This window comes from Typopeltis vanoorti, chromosome 15, assembly GCF_054136105.1.
Source record: "Typopeltis vanoorti isolate ZY-2024b chromosome 15, IOZ_Tvanoo_1.0, whole genome shotgun sequence".
Lineage (NCBI taxonomy): Eukaryota > Metazoa > Arthropoda > Arachnida > Uropygi > Thelyphonidae > Typopeltis > Typopeltis vanoorti.
The window spans coordinates 115399016-115422916 of NC_143563.1; the positions used below are offsets into that span (position 1 = coordinate 115399016).

At 39.0% G+C, this 23901-nt stretch overlaps 1 protein-coding gene across 1 annotated transcript in view; it reads left to right on the forward strand.

Annotated features, from left to right (window-relative positions):
* Window positions 1–23901, forward strand: part of LOC150099091 (tensin-1-like) — a 780515-nt gene that overhangs the window by 219624 nt on the left and 536990 nt on the right. Inside the window, exon 8 of the mRNA XM_090405808.1 lies at window positions 6093–6143. Coding sequence (XP_090261934.1) covers window positions 6093–6143 — 51 coding nt within the window. The remainder of the gene's footprint in view (window positions 1–6092; window positions 6144–23901) is intronic.

Consider the following 23901-nt stretch of genomic DNA (forward strand, 5'->3'; position numbering starts at 1 on the left):
TGGGGAACGAGCATAGTGCTGAAATATTTTTTTGACCGTATCTTTGGGCCATGTGGTAATTGACTAAATAGTTTCTCTGTTTTCTTTTTTATCCTATTGGTTGGGTTGTAATTAATGAGTTGGTATGTGTTATTGTCTGAGACTAGCAGATTCATTTTTTCTACATAAGTGGTTTGGTTTCAAATAACGGTGGCACTTCCTTTATCGGTTCAGATTTGACTTTAGTGATTTCACCGCTGTTAATTCGTGTTTTGTTAAGTTGCTTGTTATTGTTTTGTTATGATTTAAAATGTTGGTGGTTTCTAAACGTATTTTGTCTGCTATGTTATTTGGGATGAATCTTAAACCTTTTTTCTATGTTTCAAATGAATTCAAGTTTGTTTATCGACCTGGATGCTACGGCAACATTTAGACCTTTATTTAGTACCGAGAGTTCGTCTTTGTTTAAAGTGTGGTTGGATAGGTTAACTATGTTATTGTTACCTGTAGGCGATTGGTGGCTCCTGTTGTTTCTTGCTTCTGGTTGGTTGTTAGCATTCACTGTGGAGAAATTTGAATATGGCCACTGGTTTTATCGATCTTTTAGTCTTTAAAATTTGGAAATTAGGTTTTCTTTCTTCGTTTGAAGGATATCTAAAAATCCCAAACATATTGAAGGCAGGAATAGAAGTCGCTGGGTATAGCATTTTTCGTCAGGATAGGAGGAAAAAGCGTGGTGGTGGGGTACTGCTTATGATAAGTGATGACCTATGTCCTCTAAGAGTGGAGGCTTTGGAAGGAAGTGAGACAAATGATTTTGAGAGCATATGGTGTGAGGTAGAGGTAGACAAGACAGGATATTTAGTGGGGTGTTGCTACAGACCCAGGAGCACGGATGATGGGGACCAGGAGATGTTTAGACAGCTAAGTTTGGCAAGTGCAAGAAAAATTATTGTTATGGGAGATTTTAACTACAGTAGTATAAATTGGAGAGAGGAAGATGCATGTAGCAATAATGGAATGGAATTGCTAGAATTCTTGAGGGACAAATGTCTTAGGCAACATAACAGAGGGAACAAGAGGTTCAAGAGTTTTAGATTTGGTTGTAGCATCAGAAGAGTTGATAATAACAGAGATGACATCTCTCCCACCAGTTGGAGAGAGTGACCATATGGTTTTGACGTGGAAAATGAATAGACATGCAGGAGTATCAACGAGACGGGAACTTATGTGGACTTATAATGCAGGTGATTATAATAGTCTTAGACATCAACTTCGGGAAGTTTCATGGAGGGAGGAATTGGAAGGCCGGGATATCGTTAGTGCGTGGGAAATTGTGAAAGAATATTTGTTAGCAGCAATGGTAAGTTGCATGCCACGAGTAAAGAAGAGGACACAATTTGGAGTAAAGTGGATGACAAACAATATTAAACAGGAATTGCATGTGAAAAAGAAGCTGTGGAAAAGATATAAGGAGACAGGTGAAGAGGGGATGCATGAAGAATATAAGACACAGGGCAGAAGAGTGACTAGTGTGGTAAGGAAAGCGAAACTGGAATATGAGAGGAGATTGGCCCTATGATCCAAAGAAAATCCTAGGGAATTTTTTAGCTATTTGGCCAGTAGGAGGAGAAATGACTGTGGAGAAAGTAGTGAAGGACCGTATACAGCACTGGGCAGATGAGGGTAATGTTATCAGTGAGAGTCAACATGGATTTGTGAAAGGGCACTCTTGTTTTAGCAATATGCTAGCCTTTTATAATAAAGTTACAAGAACATTAGATGAGGGAAAGGCATATACTGCAATTTTCTTAGACTTAGCAAAGGCATTTGAGAGGTTGCAACACAAATGGATGTCAGATTGGTCAATTGGATTCAGGATTGGCTGTCTGATAGGTAACAGCGAGTTGTGTATGGTGGAGCAGTTTCAAGGAGACAGGAGGTTACAATTGGGGGCCCACAGGGCTCAGTACTAGGACCTATATTGTTTAATCTTTATATCAATGACATTGCCAGCGGATTGCAAGGGGATATTCAGTTGTTTGCGGATGATGCAAAGCTGGGAAGGATTATTAGTAATAGTGCAGATGCGGCAGCCCTACAAGAGGATTTGAATAAGCTAGATAGATGGGCAAATGAATGGGGGTCTCGGTTTAATGCAGCAAAATGTAAGGTCTTGAGGTTTAGGAAACATCGATGGGACACTGCATACTCTATGGGAGGAGTTATACTGGAGTAAGTAGGGGAGACAAGAGATCTGGGGTTGATGATTGATAGAAACCTGAAGTTTAGAGGACATATTGCAAAGGTGGTGAAGGTAACTCAGAGGATTGCTGCAATTATGAGAAGGACACTGACCTGCAGAGATAAGAAGGTTATCATTCTGTTGTATAAGTCTCTGATCAGACCACACTTGGATTATTGTTCTCAGATTTGGTCCCCAGGATTTGAAGGGGATAAATTAACTGTGGAAAAGATACAAAGACTGATGACAAAGATGGTCTCAGGACTGTACAAGGATAGTTATGAGAATCGGCTGAGGGAATGTGGACTGCAGAGTTTGGTGGATAGAAGAAGGAGAGGTGATATGATTGAGACTTTTAAACTGTTGAGAGGTGGTTACAGGGTTGACATTGGGGAGTTCTTTCACTTGGTTGAACAGCGGGAAGGAGTGAAGACAAGAGGCCATCCCTGGAAGTTAAGAAAGGAAACTGTGAGCAAGAGGGTGAGGAGTGGTTTCTTTGCATGGAGGGTGGTTGAGCCGTGGAATGCATTGCCTGATAGAGTATTGAGGGCGAGAACGGTCAATAAGTTTAAGGAGTGGCATGATAGACTTTGTATTTCTTAGGGGGAACCTAAGAAATACTTAGGAAGTACCTCCCATGATGAGTCTTTTGACTCCATGGAGGCCTGAATAATAATAATAATAATATATTTGACTCATGGAACCTTCCTCTCTAAGAGCAACTACAAACAGGACTGTAAAAATTCCAGGATCCTAAATCAAAAATAACAATTATAATGCTAAAAATAGGACATCATTGTTACTGAAGGAAAACTATCTGTAAGAAGGAATGTTTATTCATGTTATCATAAATAGAATTTTGCTTGATGTGGTTTATAAATATATATATATATATATTTTTTTTTTTCACTAGAGGTCATGCCAGTAGAATAACTTGTGATCAATTCATTGTTTCTCTAGCTTACTATATGTAATGTAACTTAGCTTGTCCTGTACATTTGTATATGCTCCAAACGATGATCTTAATATGAAGATTGAAACGCCGGGATATTAAAGAGTTATTTATAACACGGTTGTAAAGTCCATAATTTCTAAAATGAATGCTGATCACCGTGTAACACTAAAAGAAAGGCCTATTGCACATAATGCTCACCCAACTCTGCCTTATACTGATTCAGTGTGTCTGCATTCACAACAATGCATTCCATTCACCAACCACTCTCAATGCAAAGAATCTGCTCCTCACTCCTCTATTCACATCCTCTTTATACAGTTTCCAGCAATGGCCACTTGTTCTACCCCCCCTCCAATTCTATGAAAAATCTCTTCCATGTCTACCTGATAACAACCCCTGACTGGCTTATATGCCTCAATCATATCCCCTCCCCCCCTTCTTATTCACGAGGCTTTGCAAGTTACATTCTCTCAATCTGTTGTCATACTCCACATTCCAAAGACCACTGAGCACCTTTGTAAATCTTCTTTGGATCCTTTCCAACATATCCTCATTACCATGAAAACCCAGTGACCAAATCTGTGCACAATAATCATATAAGTCCTGATCAAGGCCTTATACAATGGTGTCATAACCTCTCTATTTCTGCATGTCAGGGTCCTCCTCATCATTGCCAATATCCGATTTCAGGTCTTCACAACTTGTGCAATGCGGCCCTTGAATTTCAGGTTTGTCCAACACCATTCCTAGATCTCTCATCTCCTCTGTGTTCTTTAAAGTTTCCCCACTAAGTGTATACTTTGCATTTTATACATTAATACATTTGCTTTGTGTTTAATACATTTATTAAACTCACTAATATTTCACTAGTTTTTTGTCTGCATCATCAGAGCACCATGATAACTGTGACATGCACACAGCACTAAATTAAGTAACTTGAGAAACAATTGTAACTGACACCTAATGTCTTTACATGGTGACCTCTATGGGTCAGATAACTACAAAATTAATTTAGAGAAGTCTGGCTATTAGGTCTTAAAATGATAGTCTCCCAGATATTTGGGAAATTTATGTTAGCACTCACCTAACGGCAACCATACTTGTTGGGGTTGGGAGAGTGCTCATAGCTGATGCTGATTCTAAGAATGGCCTGTCAGGCCTGTAACAACTTCAATGTAATATGGATGTTTTTCTCCATCTGATCTTATTTGAAGGAGTATTCAGAGCATGGTCTGCAGATCCCGACTTGCCATACAGATGCTCCTAGATATAATTTGCATGTTCTTCAAAGCAGATGTTAACAGATCTACTAGTGAACATCTATCTAACCAGTTAAAATTCTATATCCTACCATTTATCATCCTGAGAGTATAACCAAGTTTCACTTATACCAATTATCTTTTGGCATACTGATTCGATCAGTGCTACAAACTTAGCTGCTTTATTTCTGATACTCCTTACATTAGTATACAAAAGTGACAGTTCAACACTCTTTGAGGCTATCTCACTAACAACATTGTATCACCACCACTCTCTACTCTTTCTGCTGTAGTATGCCTTTCTTTTTGATCTGACTATCCCTGTTTCCCTGATCCTGAGTGATTTTCATTCATATCCTTATAATTCTCACCTTTTTGTACTGCATCACTTTGCCCTGCCAAAATACTTCCTCACCTGTGTATCCATCTTCTTCTAGTCCTTCTGCAATGTGTTTCTCAATTTCTCTCTCTGATCTGATACTAATTTTGTATGAACTATGTGTACTCTTAGTAAACAAAAGTCATTCCAAATGTCCAACACCACACCCATTCATATACAATCCATTAGGCTTTGAACCATTCTAACTTCTTTTCAAATTCACTCCATACATTCACAAATTATAACTCTCATTACCTGAGACAATTCAGACAACTTGTCATTATCACTGCTCTCCTTCTTAGTTCACTACTATCATATCTGGGAAACAAACTAACCACTTTCCCAGTAACACTATTATCCTTTACCTTCTGCAATAATTTCTTCAAATCCTTTTCGACATTCTTTTGTCACTATTCGAGTCATTTGTAACTGCCACTAATTCTGATGTCTGTTCCTTCCCTCTATGCAAAACATCTGATATTTTCTCCTATATTTGTATCATCTGAAAGACATGTTTTACCTATCTTATTATTTATAACAACAACAACACTAATAAAACACTTACACTTCTACTACTACTTCTTCATGCCACAATATTAAAAACAATTAGTTGGTAAGGAAGTAAAAAGTGGATCTCTTTAATGGTGTGTGTGGTGAATAAGGGAGAATGTATCACCATTGTAAATGGTGAATTCCCAATACTGAATGTTTTCAATGCAAAGTATTGATTTACACACACACACACACACACACACACACACACACACACACACACACACACACACACACACACACACACACACACACACACACACACACACACACACATATATATCAGGCCTGAAAATGATACTAATACGCTCCAGACTCCAGTAAAACAGAATGGTGGTTTTATACCCACCAGTGAAATGCATCTATCACCTAAAAATATTTGCAAACATCCAATGCCTGTATTGGGATTATTACTTATTATCTGTTGGTCGGAGAGCTGTGATTGAGTGATATGGGTTGACGAAGACAGTTATGAATGCTTTGTCAGTGAATGAGCTTAAGTTGAGGAATAATGGTTAATGGTTTCAAGCAACATCACGGGAGGCTTAAGATGAGTCTTGAAATTCCATGGAGATGTCATTAATAATAATAATAATAATAATAACAACAATATAGGTATTTAATACATCAGCAGAGTATCAGAAATGTTGAACTATTTTAATTATTTTTTTGATGATTATAATGGATATACTGTAATGGATTATGATTTATTTTTTAATGTAGGTGTTCAATTTATCAGAAAGGCGTCATGACCTGACTAAACTAAACCCTCAGGTAACAGTAATTTGTAGTTTTTCTTCGTATATATATATATATAAAGTAGTTTTCATTCAATCAATATGTTAAATATATATTTATTTATCTATTTCATTCATCTTCTGTAATGTCATGGTCAAATAAGTTGGGTTAGCATAAGGCCCAACTTATTTATCTAATTTATTAAACCTAATTTTTCAATATTATTATTATTATTTGACACTTCCAGGGAGTCCAAGACTCATCGAGGGAGAGCACCTACTCTACAACTCTCCGTCTCCACCAAACAACATCATCCACCCGTCATCCACCAATTGCATTATTTACACCAACACCATCTACTGTCCACCACCACCACTAGTATTTTCACAAACATCCATGCCCATGGCGGGATTCAAACCCGCAGCCTTTTGGCTGGAGAGCGGATACACTAACCATTCGGCCAACCAGGCTGGCAATCTTTTCAGTATTTGATACCCTAAGTTGATTTTGCAAGGATAGATTTTTTGTAATTTTGTTGGAAGGTCAGAATAATTTTTTTTCCACCTATGTATGAGAGAAAATCTGATTCTGTTTCACTTAAAAAGTTGTAGTAATTATTAATGAAATAAAGAGCCAAAAGGCTTCACTTCGGCAATGTAAAAATTATTTAAATTAAGGGAATATTTAATCCCACATTATTTCAAAGCCGAATAAGAAACTCAAAGATAGAAATCAAAAAGTTTCATGCTGAATATAGCAAACTATAAAAGTTTGGCGAGTCCAAGCGTAAGCAAACACCTGGTGGTACAATACCGGGCAACTTGCAGTAAAGGTGGATAAAGCTACGATCATTGTTCTTAGTATTAGCCCTAATGTAAAACACTCCCCTAGGAGATGTATGTTGTTTTACATTAAGGGAGACAGGTCACTACTCAGACTGGTTTCAACCCTCATTGGGGTCTCATCAGTGAGTAGGTAGACCAAATAATACCAAGATTGTAGCAAGCTATTATCACTATGATCTTGGTATTATTTGGTCTACCTACTCACTGATGAGACCCCAATGAGAGTTGAAACCAGTCTGGGTAGTGACTTGTTTCCCTAAATGTAAAACAACATACATCTCCTAGGGGAGTGTTTTACATTAGGGCTAATACTAAGAACAATGATCGTAGCTTTATCCACCTTTACTGCAAGTTGCCCGGTATTGTACCACCAGGTGTTTGCTTATGCTTGGACTCGCCAAACTTTTATAGTTTGCTATATTCGGCATGAAACTTTTTGATTTCTATCTTTGAGTTTCTTATTCGGCTTTGAAATAATGTGGGATTAAATATCCCCTTAATTTAAATTATGTAGTAATTATGTTCCTTGTATCCTGCATGGAATCCCGATCTTTATCTTTCCAGTCATTGGGCCTCTCCCTGTGAGGCATGTGTTCTTAGTGGAGGGGACTTCCCAGTGGACGATGTTCTTTTTTATTCTTACCTTTTTTCTATACTTTTTCCCCTATGTCAGTTTACTTCTCCTGAATCTTTTTTCCTGTCCTCTGCAGACTACTGGGTCCAATACTGTGTTTGTTGTGTTATCTATGAACATCCAAAGAAATCCAGGTAATCATACACAGTTTTGGCTCCTACTTCAGCAGGGTGAGTGATGTTGAATAGCCTGAACAAGATCATTTGGCCAGTGGACTTGCTTGCATAGGATTAATTGTGTTCCTGTACATTTTCTTTACCCATGGTCTTGGGCAAAGACTCATGGCTTGCTGAAAGTGTAGCACTGGGATAATCCTAGCATACCACTTCTGAGTGCATTTATTGCATGCTGGATACTGGGAATCTATGTAGTTCTGAGGTAGCTAGGTAGTAGGGATCTCTGGTGATAAATCAAAAATCTCTTTGAACAGGAATCCTTCATTCTCAAATTTTTTCAGGTAACCTTTAAGGTCTCAGCCAAGTAAAGATATCATATGATAACAGAAATAACAAACAAATAAAAAAGTCTGATATATACACTTAAATATACTGTTGTTTCTCATCATCCATTATTAATAGGGGAAAATATCACCCTTTATTCAAAAGGATTGATGTGAATATCAGAATGGGATCTCCTTGACGTTCCATTTGAGGAGATATGTTTAGAGGCTTAAAAACCAAGGAGGGGCAGCTATCATCCCAGGTGCATTCCTGGGATGATAGTTATATTCTGACTAAGAATATCACCCTTATTTTTGGCACATATACACTTCCAGCATTTGTAAAAACAAGATATCTCAATTGTCCTATGGGCATGCCAAACTGCTTGTTGTAGCTCTGCCATCTGTACTTGATATGGTAGTAAACGACATACTTTAAATTTTAAAGGACATACTATAAAAACATAAATGTGTCAACCATGAGGAAGGCCACCAGCCTACACCTGAGAATACCAAAGGTGGACAGATCAAAAGAGAGATACAAAAAACAAAATTGAACAGACTATCTGAAATCAAATGCACAGAGAAAGCTAGTCACTACTACAAGCCCTGAAATCCTCTTATACGAATATATTGGCAGTTAAGAAAATATTGGAAATGGACATAAACCTGTCTGTCTCATCATCCAATAATTTCAACATAAGTGAATTTTATGATTGTGAGTGCTCTCTTTGGAGCACATTAATCATGCGAGCTATTATGGTCTTACCCTTGAAATAATTTCTAAAGCTAAATGAGAACTCACATGTAAAAAAAAAAAAAAAAAAAAAAAAAAGACTAAATAAAGTTAACCTCTAGACACCACCACAGAAAAAATGGATACTTCTGTATACTACTGATTTTTAAGTAACAATAACTGACCAAGACATATTTGGTGTATTAAATACTTTTCCCAGAAGAAAAGATGGACATTAATTATTCACACTTCCTAAAATCACAAAAGGTGATGCCAGGTGTTCCCAGTCGATTTTTTATAATTTGTGATTGACTATTTCTTCATCTATTATTGTTTTGTGTTGCTTTTCATATTATAATTATTATTATTTAGGCCTCCAAGGAGTCAAAAGACTTATCACAGGAGGTCCTTCCTAGGAAACATAAGTCTATCAAGACTCAATGTGGGCGGTCCCTCCTTGGAAAAACAAAGTCTATCATAATACTCCTTAAACTCATCGACTGTTCTCACTTTCACCACTGAGTCAGGCAATGCATTCCACAGTTCAACCACCTTCCCTGCAAAGAAACCACTCCTCACCCTCTTGCTCACAGTTTCCTTTCATAACTTCCAGGGATGGCCCATTGTCATCACTCCTTCCCGATGTTCAACCAAGTGAAAGAACTTCCCAGTGTCAACCCTGTACCACCTCTCAACAGTTTAAAAGTCTCAATCTTATCACCTCTCCTTCTTCTATCCACCAAACTCTGTAGTCCACATTACCTCAGCCAATCCGCATAACTAACGTGGTATAGTCCTGAAACTATCTTTGTTATCTTCCTGTGCATCCTTTCCATGCTTAATTTATCTCCTTCAAATCTTGGGGACCAAATCTGAGAACAATAGTCTAAGTGTAGTGTGGTCAGGGTCTTATACAATAGAATGATAACTCTTTTATCTCTGCAGGTCAGTGTCCTTCTCATTAATGCAGCAATCCTTTGTGTTACCTTCCCCGCCTTTGCAATATGTCCCCTGAATTTCAGGTTTCTATCAATCAACAACCCCACATCTCTTGTCTCCCCTACTTCGTTCAGTTTAACTCCTCCTATAGAGTATGCAGTGTCCCATCGATGTGTCCCAAACCTTACATTTTGCTGCATTAAACTGACACCCCCCCCTCCATTCATTTACCATTTGTTTAGCTTATTCAAATCCTCTTGCATGATTACTACATCTGCACTATTACTAATAATCTTCTGCCTCACATCATCCGCAAACAACTGAACATCCTCCTGCAATCCACTGACAATGTCATTGATATAAAGGTTAAACAATATAGGTCCCAGTACTGAGTCCTGTGGGACCCCACTTGTAACCCTCTGCCTCCTTGACACTGCTCCACCATACACAACTCTGATACCTATCGGACAGCCAATCCTGAATTCAGTTGACCAACCTACATCCAAACCCATGTGCTGCAAGTTAAATATCAGCTTTTCATTTGGCACTCTGTCATATGCCTTTGCTAAATCCAATAAAATGGCAGTATATGCCTTTCCCTAACTACTGCTCTTGTGACTTTATTATAAAAGGCTAGCATATTACTAAAACACGAGTGCCCCCTCACAAATCTATGTTGAACCTCACAGATAACATTATCCTCATTTGCCCAATGTTGTATACGGTCCCTAACTTTTTTTTCCAAGATCTTAACAACTACTGATGACACACAAACTGGCCTATAATTAGATACTTCCAGTCTGCTACTGCCCCTATGCCTACTCCTCTAGTATTAAAAGAAGGTTTTAATACTAGAGGAGTAAGGCAGATTCGAGGTTTAGAGGTACAAGAGGAGAGTGTGTTACAAATACTGAGTACTCTGGATAGCAGTAAAGCAGTGAGACTGCTTTACTGCCATCCAGAGTACTCATTTGACTTATTTGATTTGAGCTTTACTCCTTTTGACCAGGCAAGCCAGGTCAAAGGAGCTGTCAGTTCCTTAGCACATTCTCTCAAAACCATGAAATACCATGCAGTCCCACTGCTTTACTGACATCTAGAGTACTCAGTATTTGGAACACACTCTCCTCTTGCACCTCTAAACCTCAAATCTGTCCTACTCCTCTAGTATTAAAACCTTCTTCTCCAGGATGAAATACTCCAATAAAGTGCTCATTGAACAACTCCACTATGTCTTCTGCATCAGTCACTCTATTCCCATTTTTATCCCACAATATCATTCTTCCCCAATCATTTCTCCTCCTATTGGCCACATAGCTAAAAAATTCCCTAGGATTTTCTTTGGATCTTAGGGCCAACGTCTTCTCATATTCCAGTTTTGCTTTCCTTACCATACTAGTCACTCTCCTGGCCTGTGTCTTATATTCTTCATGCATCTGCTCTTCACCTGTCTCCTTATATCTCTTCCTTAGCCTCTTTTTCACATGTAGCTCCTGTAATATTGTTTGTCATCCACTTTACACCAAATTGTGGTCTCTTCTTCACTTGTGGAATGCAGCTTACTATTGCTGCTAACAAATATTCCTTCACAATTTCCCAAGCACTAATGATATCCTGGCCTTCCAATTCCTCCCTCTATGAAACTTTCCCAGGTTGATGTCTAAGACTATTGTAATCACCTGCCTTATAATTCCACATATATTCCCATCTGTCTGATACTCCTGAATGTCTATTCATCTTCCAAGTCAAAACCACATGGTCAGTCTCTCCAACTGGTGGAAGAGATATCATTTCACTTATTATCAGCGCTTCTGATGCTGTGACTAAATCCAAAACTCTTGAACCTCTTGTTCTCTCTATTACATGTTGCCTAAGATATTTGTCCCTCAAGAATTCTAGAAATTCCATTCCCTTATTGCTACATGTATCTTCCCCTCCCCCAATTTATACTGTTGTAGTTAAAATCTCCCATAACAATCACTCTTCTTGCACTTGCCAAGCTCAACTGTCTAAACATCTCCTGTGAGATGTTAGAGCTATGAAGTAATGGTCTGCGACTTTGTGTTTCATGACTGATGCAGTGTAACTGTTTGGTGCTGCTGCTATGTTTATATGATCTAGGCACGAAGCAGTGATAGTATTTCTGAATACTTCTTCTCTAGTACATGGTGTTAGGTTATACATGGATGACATGTCTAGGTATTGTACAGTGTTGTTCTGGTTTTTGTTTGCAATATTTATGTTTATGGCGCTGATTATCATTAGGTATTCGCATGAGCATATTTCTTGGCATGAAAGTCAGCAATTGGATTCTTGCAAGAATTCTATCATGTTTAATTTTGGTGGCCTGTAAATAGCATTTAGTATTATGGGATGCTGTCTATTGGTGGTATTAATGATTTCAATGCAAAGGGTTTCAGCATGCTCAAACTGATAGACAGTTTCTGGATGTTAGTAAAGCAGTGGGACTGGATGGTATTTCACCACGGGTTTTGAGAGAATGTGCTAAAGAACTGACAGCTCCTTTCACCAGGTTTTTCATTGAAATTCTGGCTATGGGAAAATACCCAAGGAATGGAAGGAAGATAAGATAGTGCCATTGCATATGGGTGGTAGCAGATTGGAATTGTCTAGTTATATGCCAATTTGTGTGTCATCAGTAGATGTTAAGGTCTTCGAGAAATTAGTGAGGGACTATATACAGTGTTGGTAGATAAGTGTAATGTTATCAGTAAGAATCAACATAGATTTGTTAAGGGGCACTCTTGCTTAGGAACGCCCCTTTGGATTTTGCAAAGACATTTGAAAGGGTGCCATATGATAAGCTGATATTTATGTTATGTGTTTAGATGTTGGGTTAGTCAACTGGATTCAGAATTGGCTGTCTGATAGGTATCAGAGTTTTGTGTATGGTGGGGCAGTATCAAGGCGGTAGAATTTACAAGTGGGGTTCCACAGGGCTCAGCACTGGAACCTGTATCATTTAACCTTTATATCAATGACATCATCAATGGATTGCAAGGGGATATTTAGTTGTTTGCAGATGATGTGAAGCTGGGAAGGGTTATTAGTATTAGTGCAGATGTGGTAGCCCTGCAAGAGGATTTGAATAAACTAGCCAGATGGGCAAATGAATGGGGATTTTGGTTTAATGCAGCAAAATGTAAAGTCTTGAAGTTTGGGATACAGTGATGGAAGGCTGCATACTCGATAGGAGGAGCTGTACTGAAGGAAGTAATGGAGACGAGATCTGGGTGTGATGATTGATAGATAACTGAAATTCAGGGGGCATAATGCAAAGGTGGTGAAGGTAACGCAGAGGATTGCTGCAATACTGAGAGGGACGCTGACCTACAGGGATAGAAGAGTTATCATTCTGTTGTATGAGCCCATGATCAGACCACACTTAGACCGTTGTTCTCAAATTTGGTCCCCATGATTTGAAGGGGATAAATTAACTGTCGAGGATAACAAAGATGGTTTTAGGACTGTACAATATTAATTATGAGGATCGACTGAGGGAATGTGGACTGCAGAGTTTGGTGGATAGAAGAAGGAAAGGTGTATGATCAAGACTTTTAAACTGTTGAGAGGCAGTTACAGGGTGAACACTAGGGGGTTCTTTCACTTGGCGGATCAGCAGGAAGGAGCGATGAAAAAGGGCCATCCCTGGAAAATATGGAAAGAAGCTGTGAGCAAGAGAGTGGGGAATGGTTTCTTTGTGTGGAAGGTGGTAGAACCGTGGAATGCATTGCCTGATAAAGTGGTGAGATCGAGACTGTTCAAGGAGTTGTATGATAGACTTTGTGTTTCCTAGGAAGGACCTCCCATGATGAGTCTCTTAACTCCGTGGAGGCCTGAATAATAATAATAACAATAATCAGCATAATTAACATCTGACCTCCATGGAGTCAGAGAATCATCATAGGAGGTACACACTATCACACAAAGCTCATCTAACAGTGAATTAAACTGATTCAATGTATGTACATTCACAACACTCTATGGGAATGCATTTTACTCACCAACCACACTCCATGTAAAGAACCCTCTACTCATTCCCTGACTTATATCCTCCTTATACAGTTTCCAGGGATGGCACTCTACATTCCAAAGATCATTCACCACCTTTGTTAATCTTCTCTGGATCCTTTCTAACATATCCTTGTCACATTGAAAACCTTGTGACCAAATATGGCCACAATAATCCATATGAGATTTGATGACGGCCTCAAATGGATTATTGTGCACAGATTTGGTTTTCATTGTGACACTGATATCATAACCCCTTTATTTCTGCAGATCAGGGTCCTCCACACCATTCCCATTATCTGATGTGATAATGGGAATGGTGTCTGTGAGTGGGAATGGAAATCCACCACTCCCAGCTCTCTTATCTCCTCTACTTCCTTTAAAGTTTATCCACCAAGTGTATATTGGCATCTCATCAATGCTTACCAAATTTAAAAACCTTACACTTTGCAAAATTGAAATGTCTGTTTCACTTACTGCCCATTCATGCAGTCTATTCAAGTCCTCCTGTAAGGCCATAACATTTACTTGGATATGCATTGCTCTCCCCAATTTTGCATCATCAGCAAACAGCTGCATATCACTAGTTAAACCGATCTCAATATCATTAACATACAAATTGAACAACAACGAGCCCAAAACTCACCCCTGTGGCATACCACTAGTGATCTTCCTCTTTTCTGGATACTGCACTCCCACATACAATGTTCTGATGCTTATCGGACAGCTAGTCATCAATTTAACTCATAAGGCTGTTATCCAATTGCTATCTGTTTCAGTTTATTTACCAGCTTGTCATGTGGCAGCCTATCAGAAGCTTTTGCAAAATCAAAGTACACCATACCTATTTTGCATCTCCTTTTTCCAAGGTATTTGTCACCTTGTTATAGTACATAAGTAAGTTAGTGAAAAATGATCTCTCTCTAACAAACCCATGCTGATAACCACAGAGAATACTGCTGTTATCAAATCATTTCTGTATCCTACTTCTCATCAATCCCTCCAGTACCTTCACCACAACTCCAAATATACAGACCAGCCTATAATTTGAAGCTACAGCCTTATCAACAGCTTTATTCAGTGGAACAATTTTGCCTTCCTTTCACTCCTTTGAACCTGTGCTGTTATAAGACTATAGGCATGCCAATTCTATTGCCAATTCCCCCAAACATTCCCTTAAGACATCTGGTGATATGTCATCAAATTCTATCACTTTTTTTGACATCAAGGTCATTTATTTTCTCAAATACCTCCTGCTCACTCACTATTAAACCATACTCTCCTATGTCCTTTACATACAAGTTTCTCATGATTTCACCCTGATGAGAATGAAACAAACACTCTTATAAATTAGTCACTGAATATCTCAACAACATCTTCTGCAGCAGTTACCATTCTACCATTTTCATCCATTAATCATTTTACCATAATCATTCTTCCTTCTACTTGCCACATATCTAAAAAAAACCTCTAGGTTTTTCTTTGCCTGATTTGCTATTCTCTGCTCATACTGCACTTTTGTTGTCTTTATTGAGTTTTGTTGTCTTTATTTTGTTGTCCTGGCTTCTTCTATATACTCGTCATGTAACACTTAAGTCTAATTATTAATATTATTCATGTCGTAATGCATCCAAAGTGCCTTCTTCCAGATTTCATACTTAATCCCCTCCTTCATCCATTTTACACCTACTTTACTCACCCGATCCCAATATTTTGACCTTTAGAATACATTCACACATTGATGTTGTTATATATTTCTTTGTCAGTTCGCAAGCAGCATTTATTTATTTTCTGCTGCTCAACTCCCCATTCCATGCTATAACTCATCAATCCCTCCAGTACCTTCACCACAACTCCAAATATACAGACCAGCCTATAATTTGAAGCTACAGCCTTATCAACAGCTTTATTCAGTGGAACAATTTTGCCTTCCTTTCACTCCTTTGAACCTGTGCTGTTATAAGACTATAGGCATGCCAATTCTATTGCCAATTCCCCCAAACAGGGCTCAGCACTGGAACCTGTATCATTTAACCTTTATATCAATGACATCATCAATGGATTGCAAGGGGATATTTAGTTGTTTGCAGATGATGTGAAGCTGGGAAGGGTTATTAGTATTAGTGCAGATGTGGTAGCCCTGCAAGAGGAGAGGGCGCTAGTGGGTCAAGCGCTACGAATGTGCTTTGAAGAGCTCCTGATTCAGATAAGTTTTACTAGGAATAATTAAGTATATATGCGTAATTGTTTAAGTAAGAGCGGCTGTAAACGTTGTACGCTACCGATATTATTAGTGTGGGGTTTTTTTTCTTGCTTAAACTAAATACGAAAACGTTAATATTAGACCTAGTAACCTGCAGAGAAAAAAAAATGGCGGCTGCATTGTCATTCCATGATTTTAATTTGGATTTCAGTAGGTTCGTTAAGTGTGAGGTCTGTTATATGTATTCCTTCGATTACATAAATGATTTGTGGATGTTTAGTGCGGATGGAAGAAGGGTGTGTGCGAAATGTGACCTGAACGAGGAATTGATGAATGCGAATATGAAGTTGATGACAGAAAGTGCTAGTACCGATTGTGTCGTGAGTGCACGTTTGAAAGAGAATGGCGAGAAAGACAGGCGAAAAAATGTTAAAAAATCAGGAAAAAAGAAAAAGAGCGATTTGACAACCGTAACGGATGTTAAAAGGGACGAAAGTGAGGTGGAAAGAAACGAAATTGAGAGAACGAATGAAAGTAGAAATGGCGTGGTGAAGAAACCGCAAGTAAAAAAAAATCGAAAGAATGAATGATAGCGAAAAAAGAATGACTGATGGCGAAAGTTGGACGCATGTTGGAACGAAAGTACTGAACCAAAGAAAGATGAATGACAGTAAAAGTGAGAAGAATGATAGCGAAAGTTGGACGCATGTTAGTCCGAAAGTACGGAAACAAAGAAAGATATGTGGGAGTGAAAGTGAGAAGAATGACAGTGAAAGTTGGACGTATGTTGGACCGAAAGTACGGAAACAAAGAAGGATGAATGAGAGGGAAAGTGAGAAGAGAGGGTCGAGAGTTAGTAAGTTAGAAAGATTTAATGATAGAGTGAATGTGTCGCGAGGTTCAGAAGGTGAATTGGATTGGATGAAACAAGAAATGAAATGGATGCGGAATGAAATTAAGAGAATGCAAGTCAAAACTATTAAAATAAATCATGATGGCATGAAAGAGTTAACAAAAGATGAGCGAGTGGCGTTGTATGGCGACTCCATTATTAAAGGTGTGCTAGAGGATAAAATGCACAAGGTATGTTTTCCAGGCGGTAAAATGAGTAGAGTGATTGAGGCATTGAACATGAGGCGGGAACGAGCAAAAGAGTTAATTGTATTAATTGGAACAAATGATTTGAGAGAGAACAAAGAGCACGTCAAAATGAATGTCAGGAGACTGCTTGGAAAGATAAAGGAGAATAGTGTGACAGGAAGGGTGGTCAGTGTGTTGCCTAGGTATGATTGTGGTGAAATGAGGCGGAGAGCAAGGATTATGAATGATATTCTGGCTGAAATGTGTGAGGAGATGGGAGTACAGTTTGTTAATGTGTGGAATGAGTTTGAGGGACGAAGTGAGCTGTATGGGAGCGATGGACTGCATTTGAGTGGTTATGGTGTGAGTCGCTTGGAGAGACTGCTGCTGGAAGGTAGAGAAGTGAATAGAGAGAATGAATCAGATCAAGAGGGGAGTGATGTGGAAGAGCAGGAGAGTAAGACAGGAGAGATTGAAGGAGTGGAAATGAATGTGGAAGTGAGTGGTATGAGTATAGATAATGAGAGAATGGGTGTGCAAGAGGAGCAGGGAAACGGGGAGGCTCAGGGTGGACAGGGATACACAGCGTGAGAAAGGTGGATGCTCCAAGAGGAGGTGAGAGAATGTGTAGGCAGGAAAGTAATGGGATGATCAGGGATCAAAAGGAAACAGATGGAATTGCAAAGGGTTCTAAAATGAAGAAGCAGAAAGGGAAATGGCCCCAGTCCAGCATGGAGAGATCACATCGAGTGAGTGGTATCAGTGGAACTAGCTGTAGATCCAGAAATGAGTTGTTGTGTTTGTATACCAATGCTAGAAGTATAAGAAACAAGGCGGATGAAATGGTTGCACTAATTGCGTCTGTGCACCCAGAGATTGTCGGAATAAGTGAGACATGGTTAGATGAGGATGACATCCTGAAAGGAATAGAGATGGAAAGGTATGATGTGTTTCGTGAGGATAGAAGGGGTAAAAAGGGAGGGGGAGTGCTATTGATGATAGAGAAAGAGTTATGTCCATACAAGGTAGAGATGCAAGGGGGAAATGGGGCCAGTGGTTTTGAGGCAGTATGGTGTGAGATAGAGGTGAATAGAATCAAATGCTTGGTGGGATGTTGTTATAGACCTGGTAATGTGGATGGTGGTGATAGTGAAATGTATAGTCAAATAAGCCAAGCAAATAAGAAAAGGGTGATCATTATGGGTGATTTTAATTATGGCAATATAGACTGGAATGAAGAGATAGCAACTGGAAGTAAAGAAAATGAGTTTCTTGAGTTTTTGAGGGATAACTACCTCAGACAGTATGTAACAGAGGGCACAAGAGGATTAAGGGTCTTGGATTTGGTCATCTCATCGGAGGATGTAATTATCAATGAGGTATCAAATCATCCACCAATTGGTGAAAGTGACCATGAGGTGATTACTTGGGTGGTTGCCAGCAGTGCAAGGACCCCTGTGAAAAAAGGGTATATGTGGAACTACAAGGGGGGTGATTATGAAGAGCTCAGGAGACAGCTTGCAGGTGTAGCATGGAATGAGGAGTTAGCTGGAAAAGAGATCAATGCAGCTTGGGGGATTTTCAAAAAATATTTAGTGGATGCAATGTCTAAATGTATACCACGGGTGAGAAGGTTAAATAAGTTAGGTGTGAGATGGATGAATAAAGAGATTAAGCGTGCAATACAGAGAAAAAGGGCATTGTGGAGGCAGCATAAGAGAAGTGGAAGTAACCAATTTCATGAGTTCTACAAAGACCAGGCAAGGAGAGTGACTTGGTTGGTGAGAGTAGCTAAAGAGAGGTATGAACAACAGTTAGCTAATGAAGCTAAAAAGAATCCTAGGGAGTTCTTTCGATATGTAGCCAGCAAAAGAAAGAATGATTATGGAAGGATGACATTGATTGGAGGAAATGGTATAAAGACAGCTGTTGCAGAATGTGTGGTGGAGATACTTAATGAGCAGTTCATAAAGATCTTTCAATCTTGTGAATGTGACTTCATGGAGAGATTAAGAGCAGTTGATGATGAGGAGGAGAGACTGACTGTAAGTGAGCAAGAGGTGTTTGGGGAGTTGAGTAAACTAGATGTAAATAAGGCTGTGGGACTTGATAATATATCACCGCGTATTCTGAAGGAATGTGCCAGAGAGTTGACACCTGCCTTGACATATTTTTTTAATACGAGTCTTGCACTTGGTCAAGTCCCTAAAGAGTGGAAGGAGGGCAAGATTGTGCCACTTCATAAAGGAGGTGATCGAACTCAAGCATCAAACTATAGGCCTATCTGTGTGTCGGGTGTTGTGGTTAAGTTGTTGGAGAAGCTTGTGAGAACTAGAATCCAGAGTTGGGTTGACAACAATGGTATAATCTTTGATGGACAGCATGGATTTGCTAAAGGGAGGTCGTGTTTTAGTAATCTACTTACTTATTACAATAAAGTGACTGCTTCCTTGGACAGAGGAGAAGGATACACAGTAATATACTTGGATTTCGCAAAAGCTTTTGATAGAGTGCCTCATGATAAGTTGACAGTCAAACTAGAGCAGATGGGGTTGGATATTAGATTAGTGCATTGGATTGGAGACTGGCTATCTGATAGGTATCAACAAGTTGTGTATGGGGGTGCAATATCCAGGAAAAGGAAAGTCACTAGTGGAGTGCCTCAGGGATCTGTTTTAGGGCCATTACTATTTAACTTGTATATTAATGATATTGGCGAAGATTTGGATGGAGATATTCAGTTGTTTGCAGATGATGCAAAGTTGGGACGAACCATAAAGAGTAGTGAAGATGTTGTGGCCTTGCAAGAAGACTTGAATAAATTGATTGATTGGGCAAGCAAATGGGGATGTGAGTTCAATGTTGCAAAATGTAAGGTTTTAAAATTTGGAAAACAAAGATGGGATGCAGAATTTATGCTTGATAAGAATATATTGTTGGAAGTAGAGGAAATAAGAGATCTGGGAGTGATAGTGGATAAGGATCTAAAATTTAGGGGTCACATCGCCAAAATTGTGAAGACAACACAAAGACTTCTGGGAATGATGAGGAGGACACTGACGTGTAGAAGTAGGGAGATTCTTGTTCCATTGTATAAGGCTTTGATTAGGCCACACATGGACTATTGTGCCCAGATTTGGTCACCTGGTTTTCAGAAGGATGAAGAGATGTTGGAAAGGGTCCAAAGGCGACTGACTAAGGTAGTTTCTGACCTCTGGAATGTCGAGTATGAGGAAAGATTGAAAAGATGTAATTTGCAGAGACTAGTGGAGAGAAGGAAGAGGGGAGATATGATAGAGACCTACAAGTTGGTAAGGGGTTGCTATAGGATGAATGGTGGAGAAGTTCTACAGCGAATAGTGGGAGATTAGGGGAGAACCAGAGGTCATCCCTGGAAACTGTATAAAGAGGGTGTGAGTAGGGGAGTGAGAGGCAGGTTTTTTTCGTGCAGAGTTGTGAATGATTGGAATGCCTTGCCTGAGAGTGTGGTGTCTGCAAGGAGTTTGAATGTGTTTAAGACCTGGTATGATGAGATGTGTGTGAGATAAAAGGACCTCCTAGATGAGTCTTTGACTCCATGAGGTCTTGTTTAATAATAATAATAATAATAATAATAATAAACTCCAAACTTTCTCCTAAACTTGTTATAATCAGCAGCCTTGTACTTCTACATATATCCTTTCCTCACAGAAGTCTGCTTATGGCTAGCCACAACCTATGTGATCACTTGATGATCACTCTCACTAACTGGAGGAAAGTGCAAAACCCCACTCACAATCATATCCTCTGATGAAATGATAGATCGAAAACTCTCGGTCATGTGCCCTCCCTTTACATGCTGCCTGAGATAGTAGTCTCTCAAGAACTTGAGAAATTCATTTTCCTTATTCTCAATGCTGTCTCTTCATTCCAATCAGTACTGCCATAATTAAAATCAAATATAATAATCTGATATTATATTTGATAATATAATATTAGATTATCACTAATATCACTCTGTATATTTTTCATTTCATTTTTCATTTTGAATAAATATTTCTGAATAAATGAATATATATTTCAATAAATAAAGAAATAAATATTTTGCTGCACCTTACACAGTTTCCTCATTTATGCTTCCTTTCGCTATCTTATCACTTACTTTTACTTCTAGATACTTACCTTCTTTCAATCCCTCAATCCCTCACTGTTTCCATTTCTTTCATTTACACTATTTTTCATTCCTTCAGTCTGTTTCTTGTTCATTACTCATAGTTTAACAAAATATTGCAGTTCCTACACATCACACTTTATTTTGTCTCCTGTTCAGTCTCTCCAAACACATACAGGGTGTTCGGGATAAATTTGACATATTTATAATTAATTATATTTTTCCGTAAGTTACATGTATTAACACACACTTCTCTTCATTTAAAAGTTTGGACCCTTCTTCATTCATATACAAGATGTCAGAAAGGATGGATAGCTGGAACCCACCTGAATCATGGAAGAGAATAACTTGTATCATGATGATTCGTGCCCGCCATCAAAATAAGGATATTACGACTGCTGCCCAATGCTCCCTGAATACAGTAAAAACAATCAGGCATGAACTAGAGACTTGCAATGGTGACTATGAGGATGTAGCAAGAAGAAAGATCCCTAGCAGACGATCTGATTGCGTTCGTACAGCAGAATTCCTCGCAAATCTGCAGGAACAGGTGTTGAAGAACCCTGGCATTGGAATTCGGGCTTTGTTCGTGGAGTTGCTAACTGTAGTCAAGCCCTGGATAACAAGGGTAGCCAATGGTAGGCCGTATGTATGGCAGCAGGATTCGGCCCCTTGCCACACCTCTGGGAAAAGTCAAAAATGGTTGTCTGAAAATTTCTACGACTTCACCAGTCCAAATGTTTGGCCTCCAAACTCCCCAGACCTTAACCTCATGGATTATTTTGTATGGGGCGCAGTTGAAAAAGACACCAATCGCACTTCCAGTAATACAAAAGCCCAGTTAATGGATAAAATTAAAACAGTTTTTGCAGCCCTTCCCAGGGAGACTTTAGCATCAGCTTGTTCGAGGTTCCGAAGCAGAATTGAAGCTGTGATCGATGCTAATGGTGGTTATTTTGAGTAAATCTTGTTGATAGTATTGTAATTAACTCTGCCTGTAATGTTTTTTTGTCAATTCATTAAATTGAATAGATACAAAGAAGATTTTCTTTTTCCTTACGAAACTGTCAAATTTATCCCGAACACCCTGTATGTCACATTTGTGTTGGAAGGGTTCTAAAATGAAGAAGCAGAAAGGGAAATGGTCCCAGTCTAGCATGGAGAGATCCCATCGAGTGAATGGTATCAGTGGAACTAGCTGTAGATCCAGAAATGAGCTGTTGTGTTTGTATACAAATGCTTGAAGTATAAGAAACAAGGCAGATGAAATGGTTGCACTAATTGCATCTGTTAACCCAAAAATTGTCAGAATAAGTGAGACATGGATATAGAGACAGGAATAGAGATGGAAGGGTATGATGTGTTTCGTGAGGATAGAAGGAGTAAAAAGGGAGGAGGAGTGCTATTGATTATAGAGAAAGAGTTATGTCCATACAGAGTAGAGATACAAGACGGAAATAGTGCCAGTGGTTTTGAGGCAGTATGGTGTGAGAGAGAGGTGAATGGAATCAAATACTTGGTGGGATGTTGTTATAGACCACGTAATGTGGATGGTGGAGATAGTGAAATGCATAGTCAAATTAGCCAAGGAAATAAGAAAAGGGTGATCATTATGGGTGATTTTAATTATGACAATATAGACTGGAATGATGAGATAGCAACTGGAAGTAAAGAAAATGAGTTTCTCGAGTTTCTGAGGGATAACTCCCTCAGACAGTATGTAACAGAGGGCACACGAGGATTGAGGGTCTTGGATTTGGTCATCTCATCAGAGGATGTAATTATAAATGAAGTGTCAAATCATCCAATTGGTGAAAGTCACCATGAGGTGATTACCTGGGTGTTTGCCAGCAGTGCGAGGACCCCTGTGAGAAAAGGGTATATGTGGAACTACAAGGGGAGTGATTATGAAGAGCTCAGGAGACAGCTTGCGGGTGTACCATGGAATGAGGAATTAGTTGAAAAAGAGATCAATGCAGCTTGGGAAGTTTTCAAAAACCATCTAGTAGATGCAATGTCTAAATGTATTCCAAGGGTGAGAAGGTTAAATAAGGTGGGTGTGAGAGGGATGAATAAAGAGATGAAGCATGCGATACAGAGAAAAAGGGCATTGTGGAGGCAGCATAAGAGAAGTGGAAATAACCAATTTGATTTAGTTTACTCAACTCCCCAAACACCTCTTGCTCACTTACAGTCAGTCTCTCCTCCCCATCATCAACTGCTGTCAATCTCTCCATGAAGTCACATTCACAAGATTGAAAGATCTTTATGAACTGCTCATTAACTATCTTCACCACACATTCTGCAACAGCTGTCTTTATACCATTTTCTTCAATCAGACTTGGTTTTGTGAGAGTAGCTAAAGAGAGGTATGTACAGCACTTAGCTAATGAAGCCAAAAAGAATCCTAGGGAGTTCTTTCGATATGTAGCCAGCAAAAGAAAGAATGATTATGGAAGGATGACACTGATTGGAGAAAAATAGTATAAAGACAGCTAATGCAGAATGTGTGGTTGGAGATACTTAATGAGCAGTTCATAAAGATCTTTCAATCTTGTGAATGTGACTTCATGGAGAGATTGAGAGCAGTTGATGATGAGGAGGAGAGACTGATTGTAAGTGAGCAAGAGGTGTTTGGGGAGTTGAGTAAACTAAATGTAAATAAGGCTGTGGGACTTGATAATATATCACCGTGTATTCTGAAAAGAATGTGCCAGGGAGTTGACACCTGCCTTC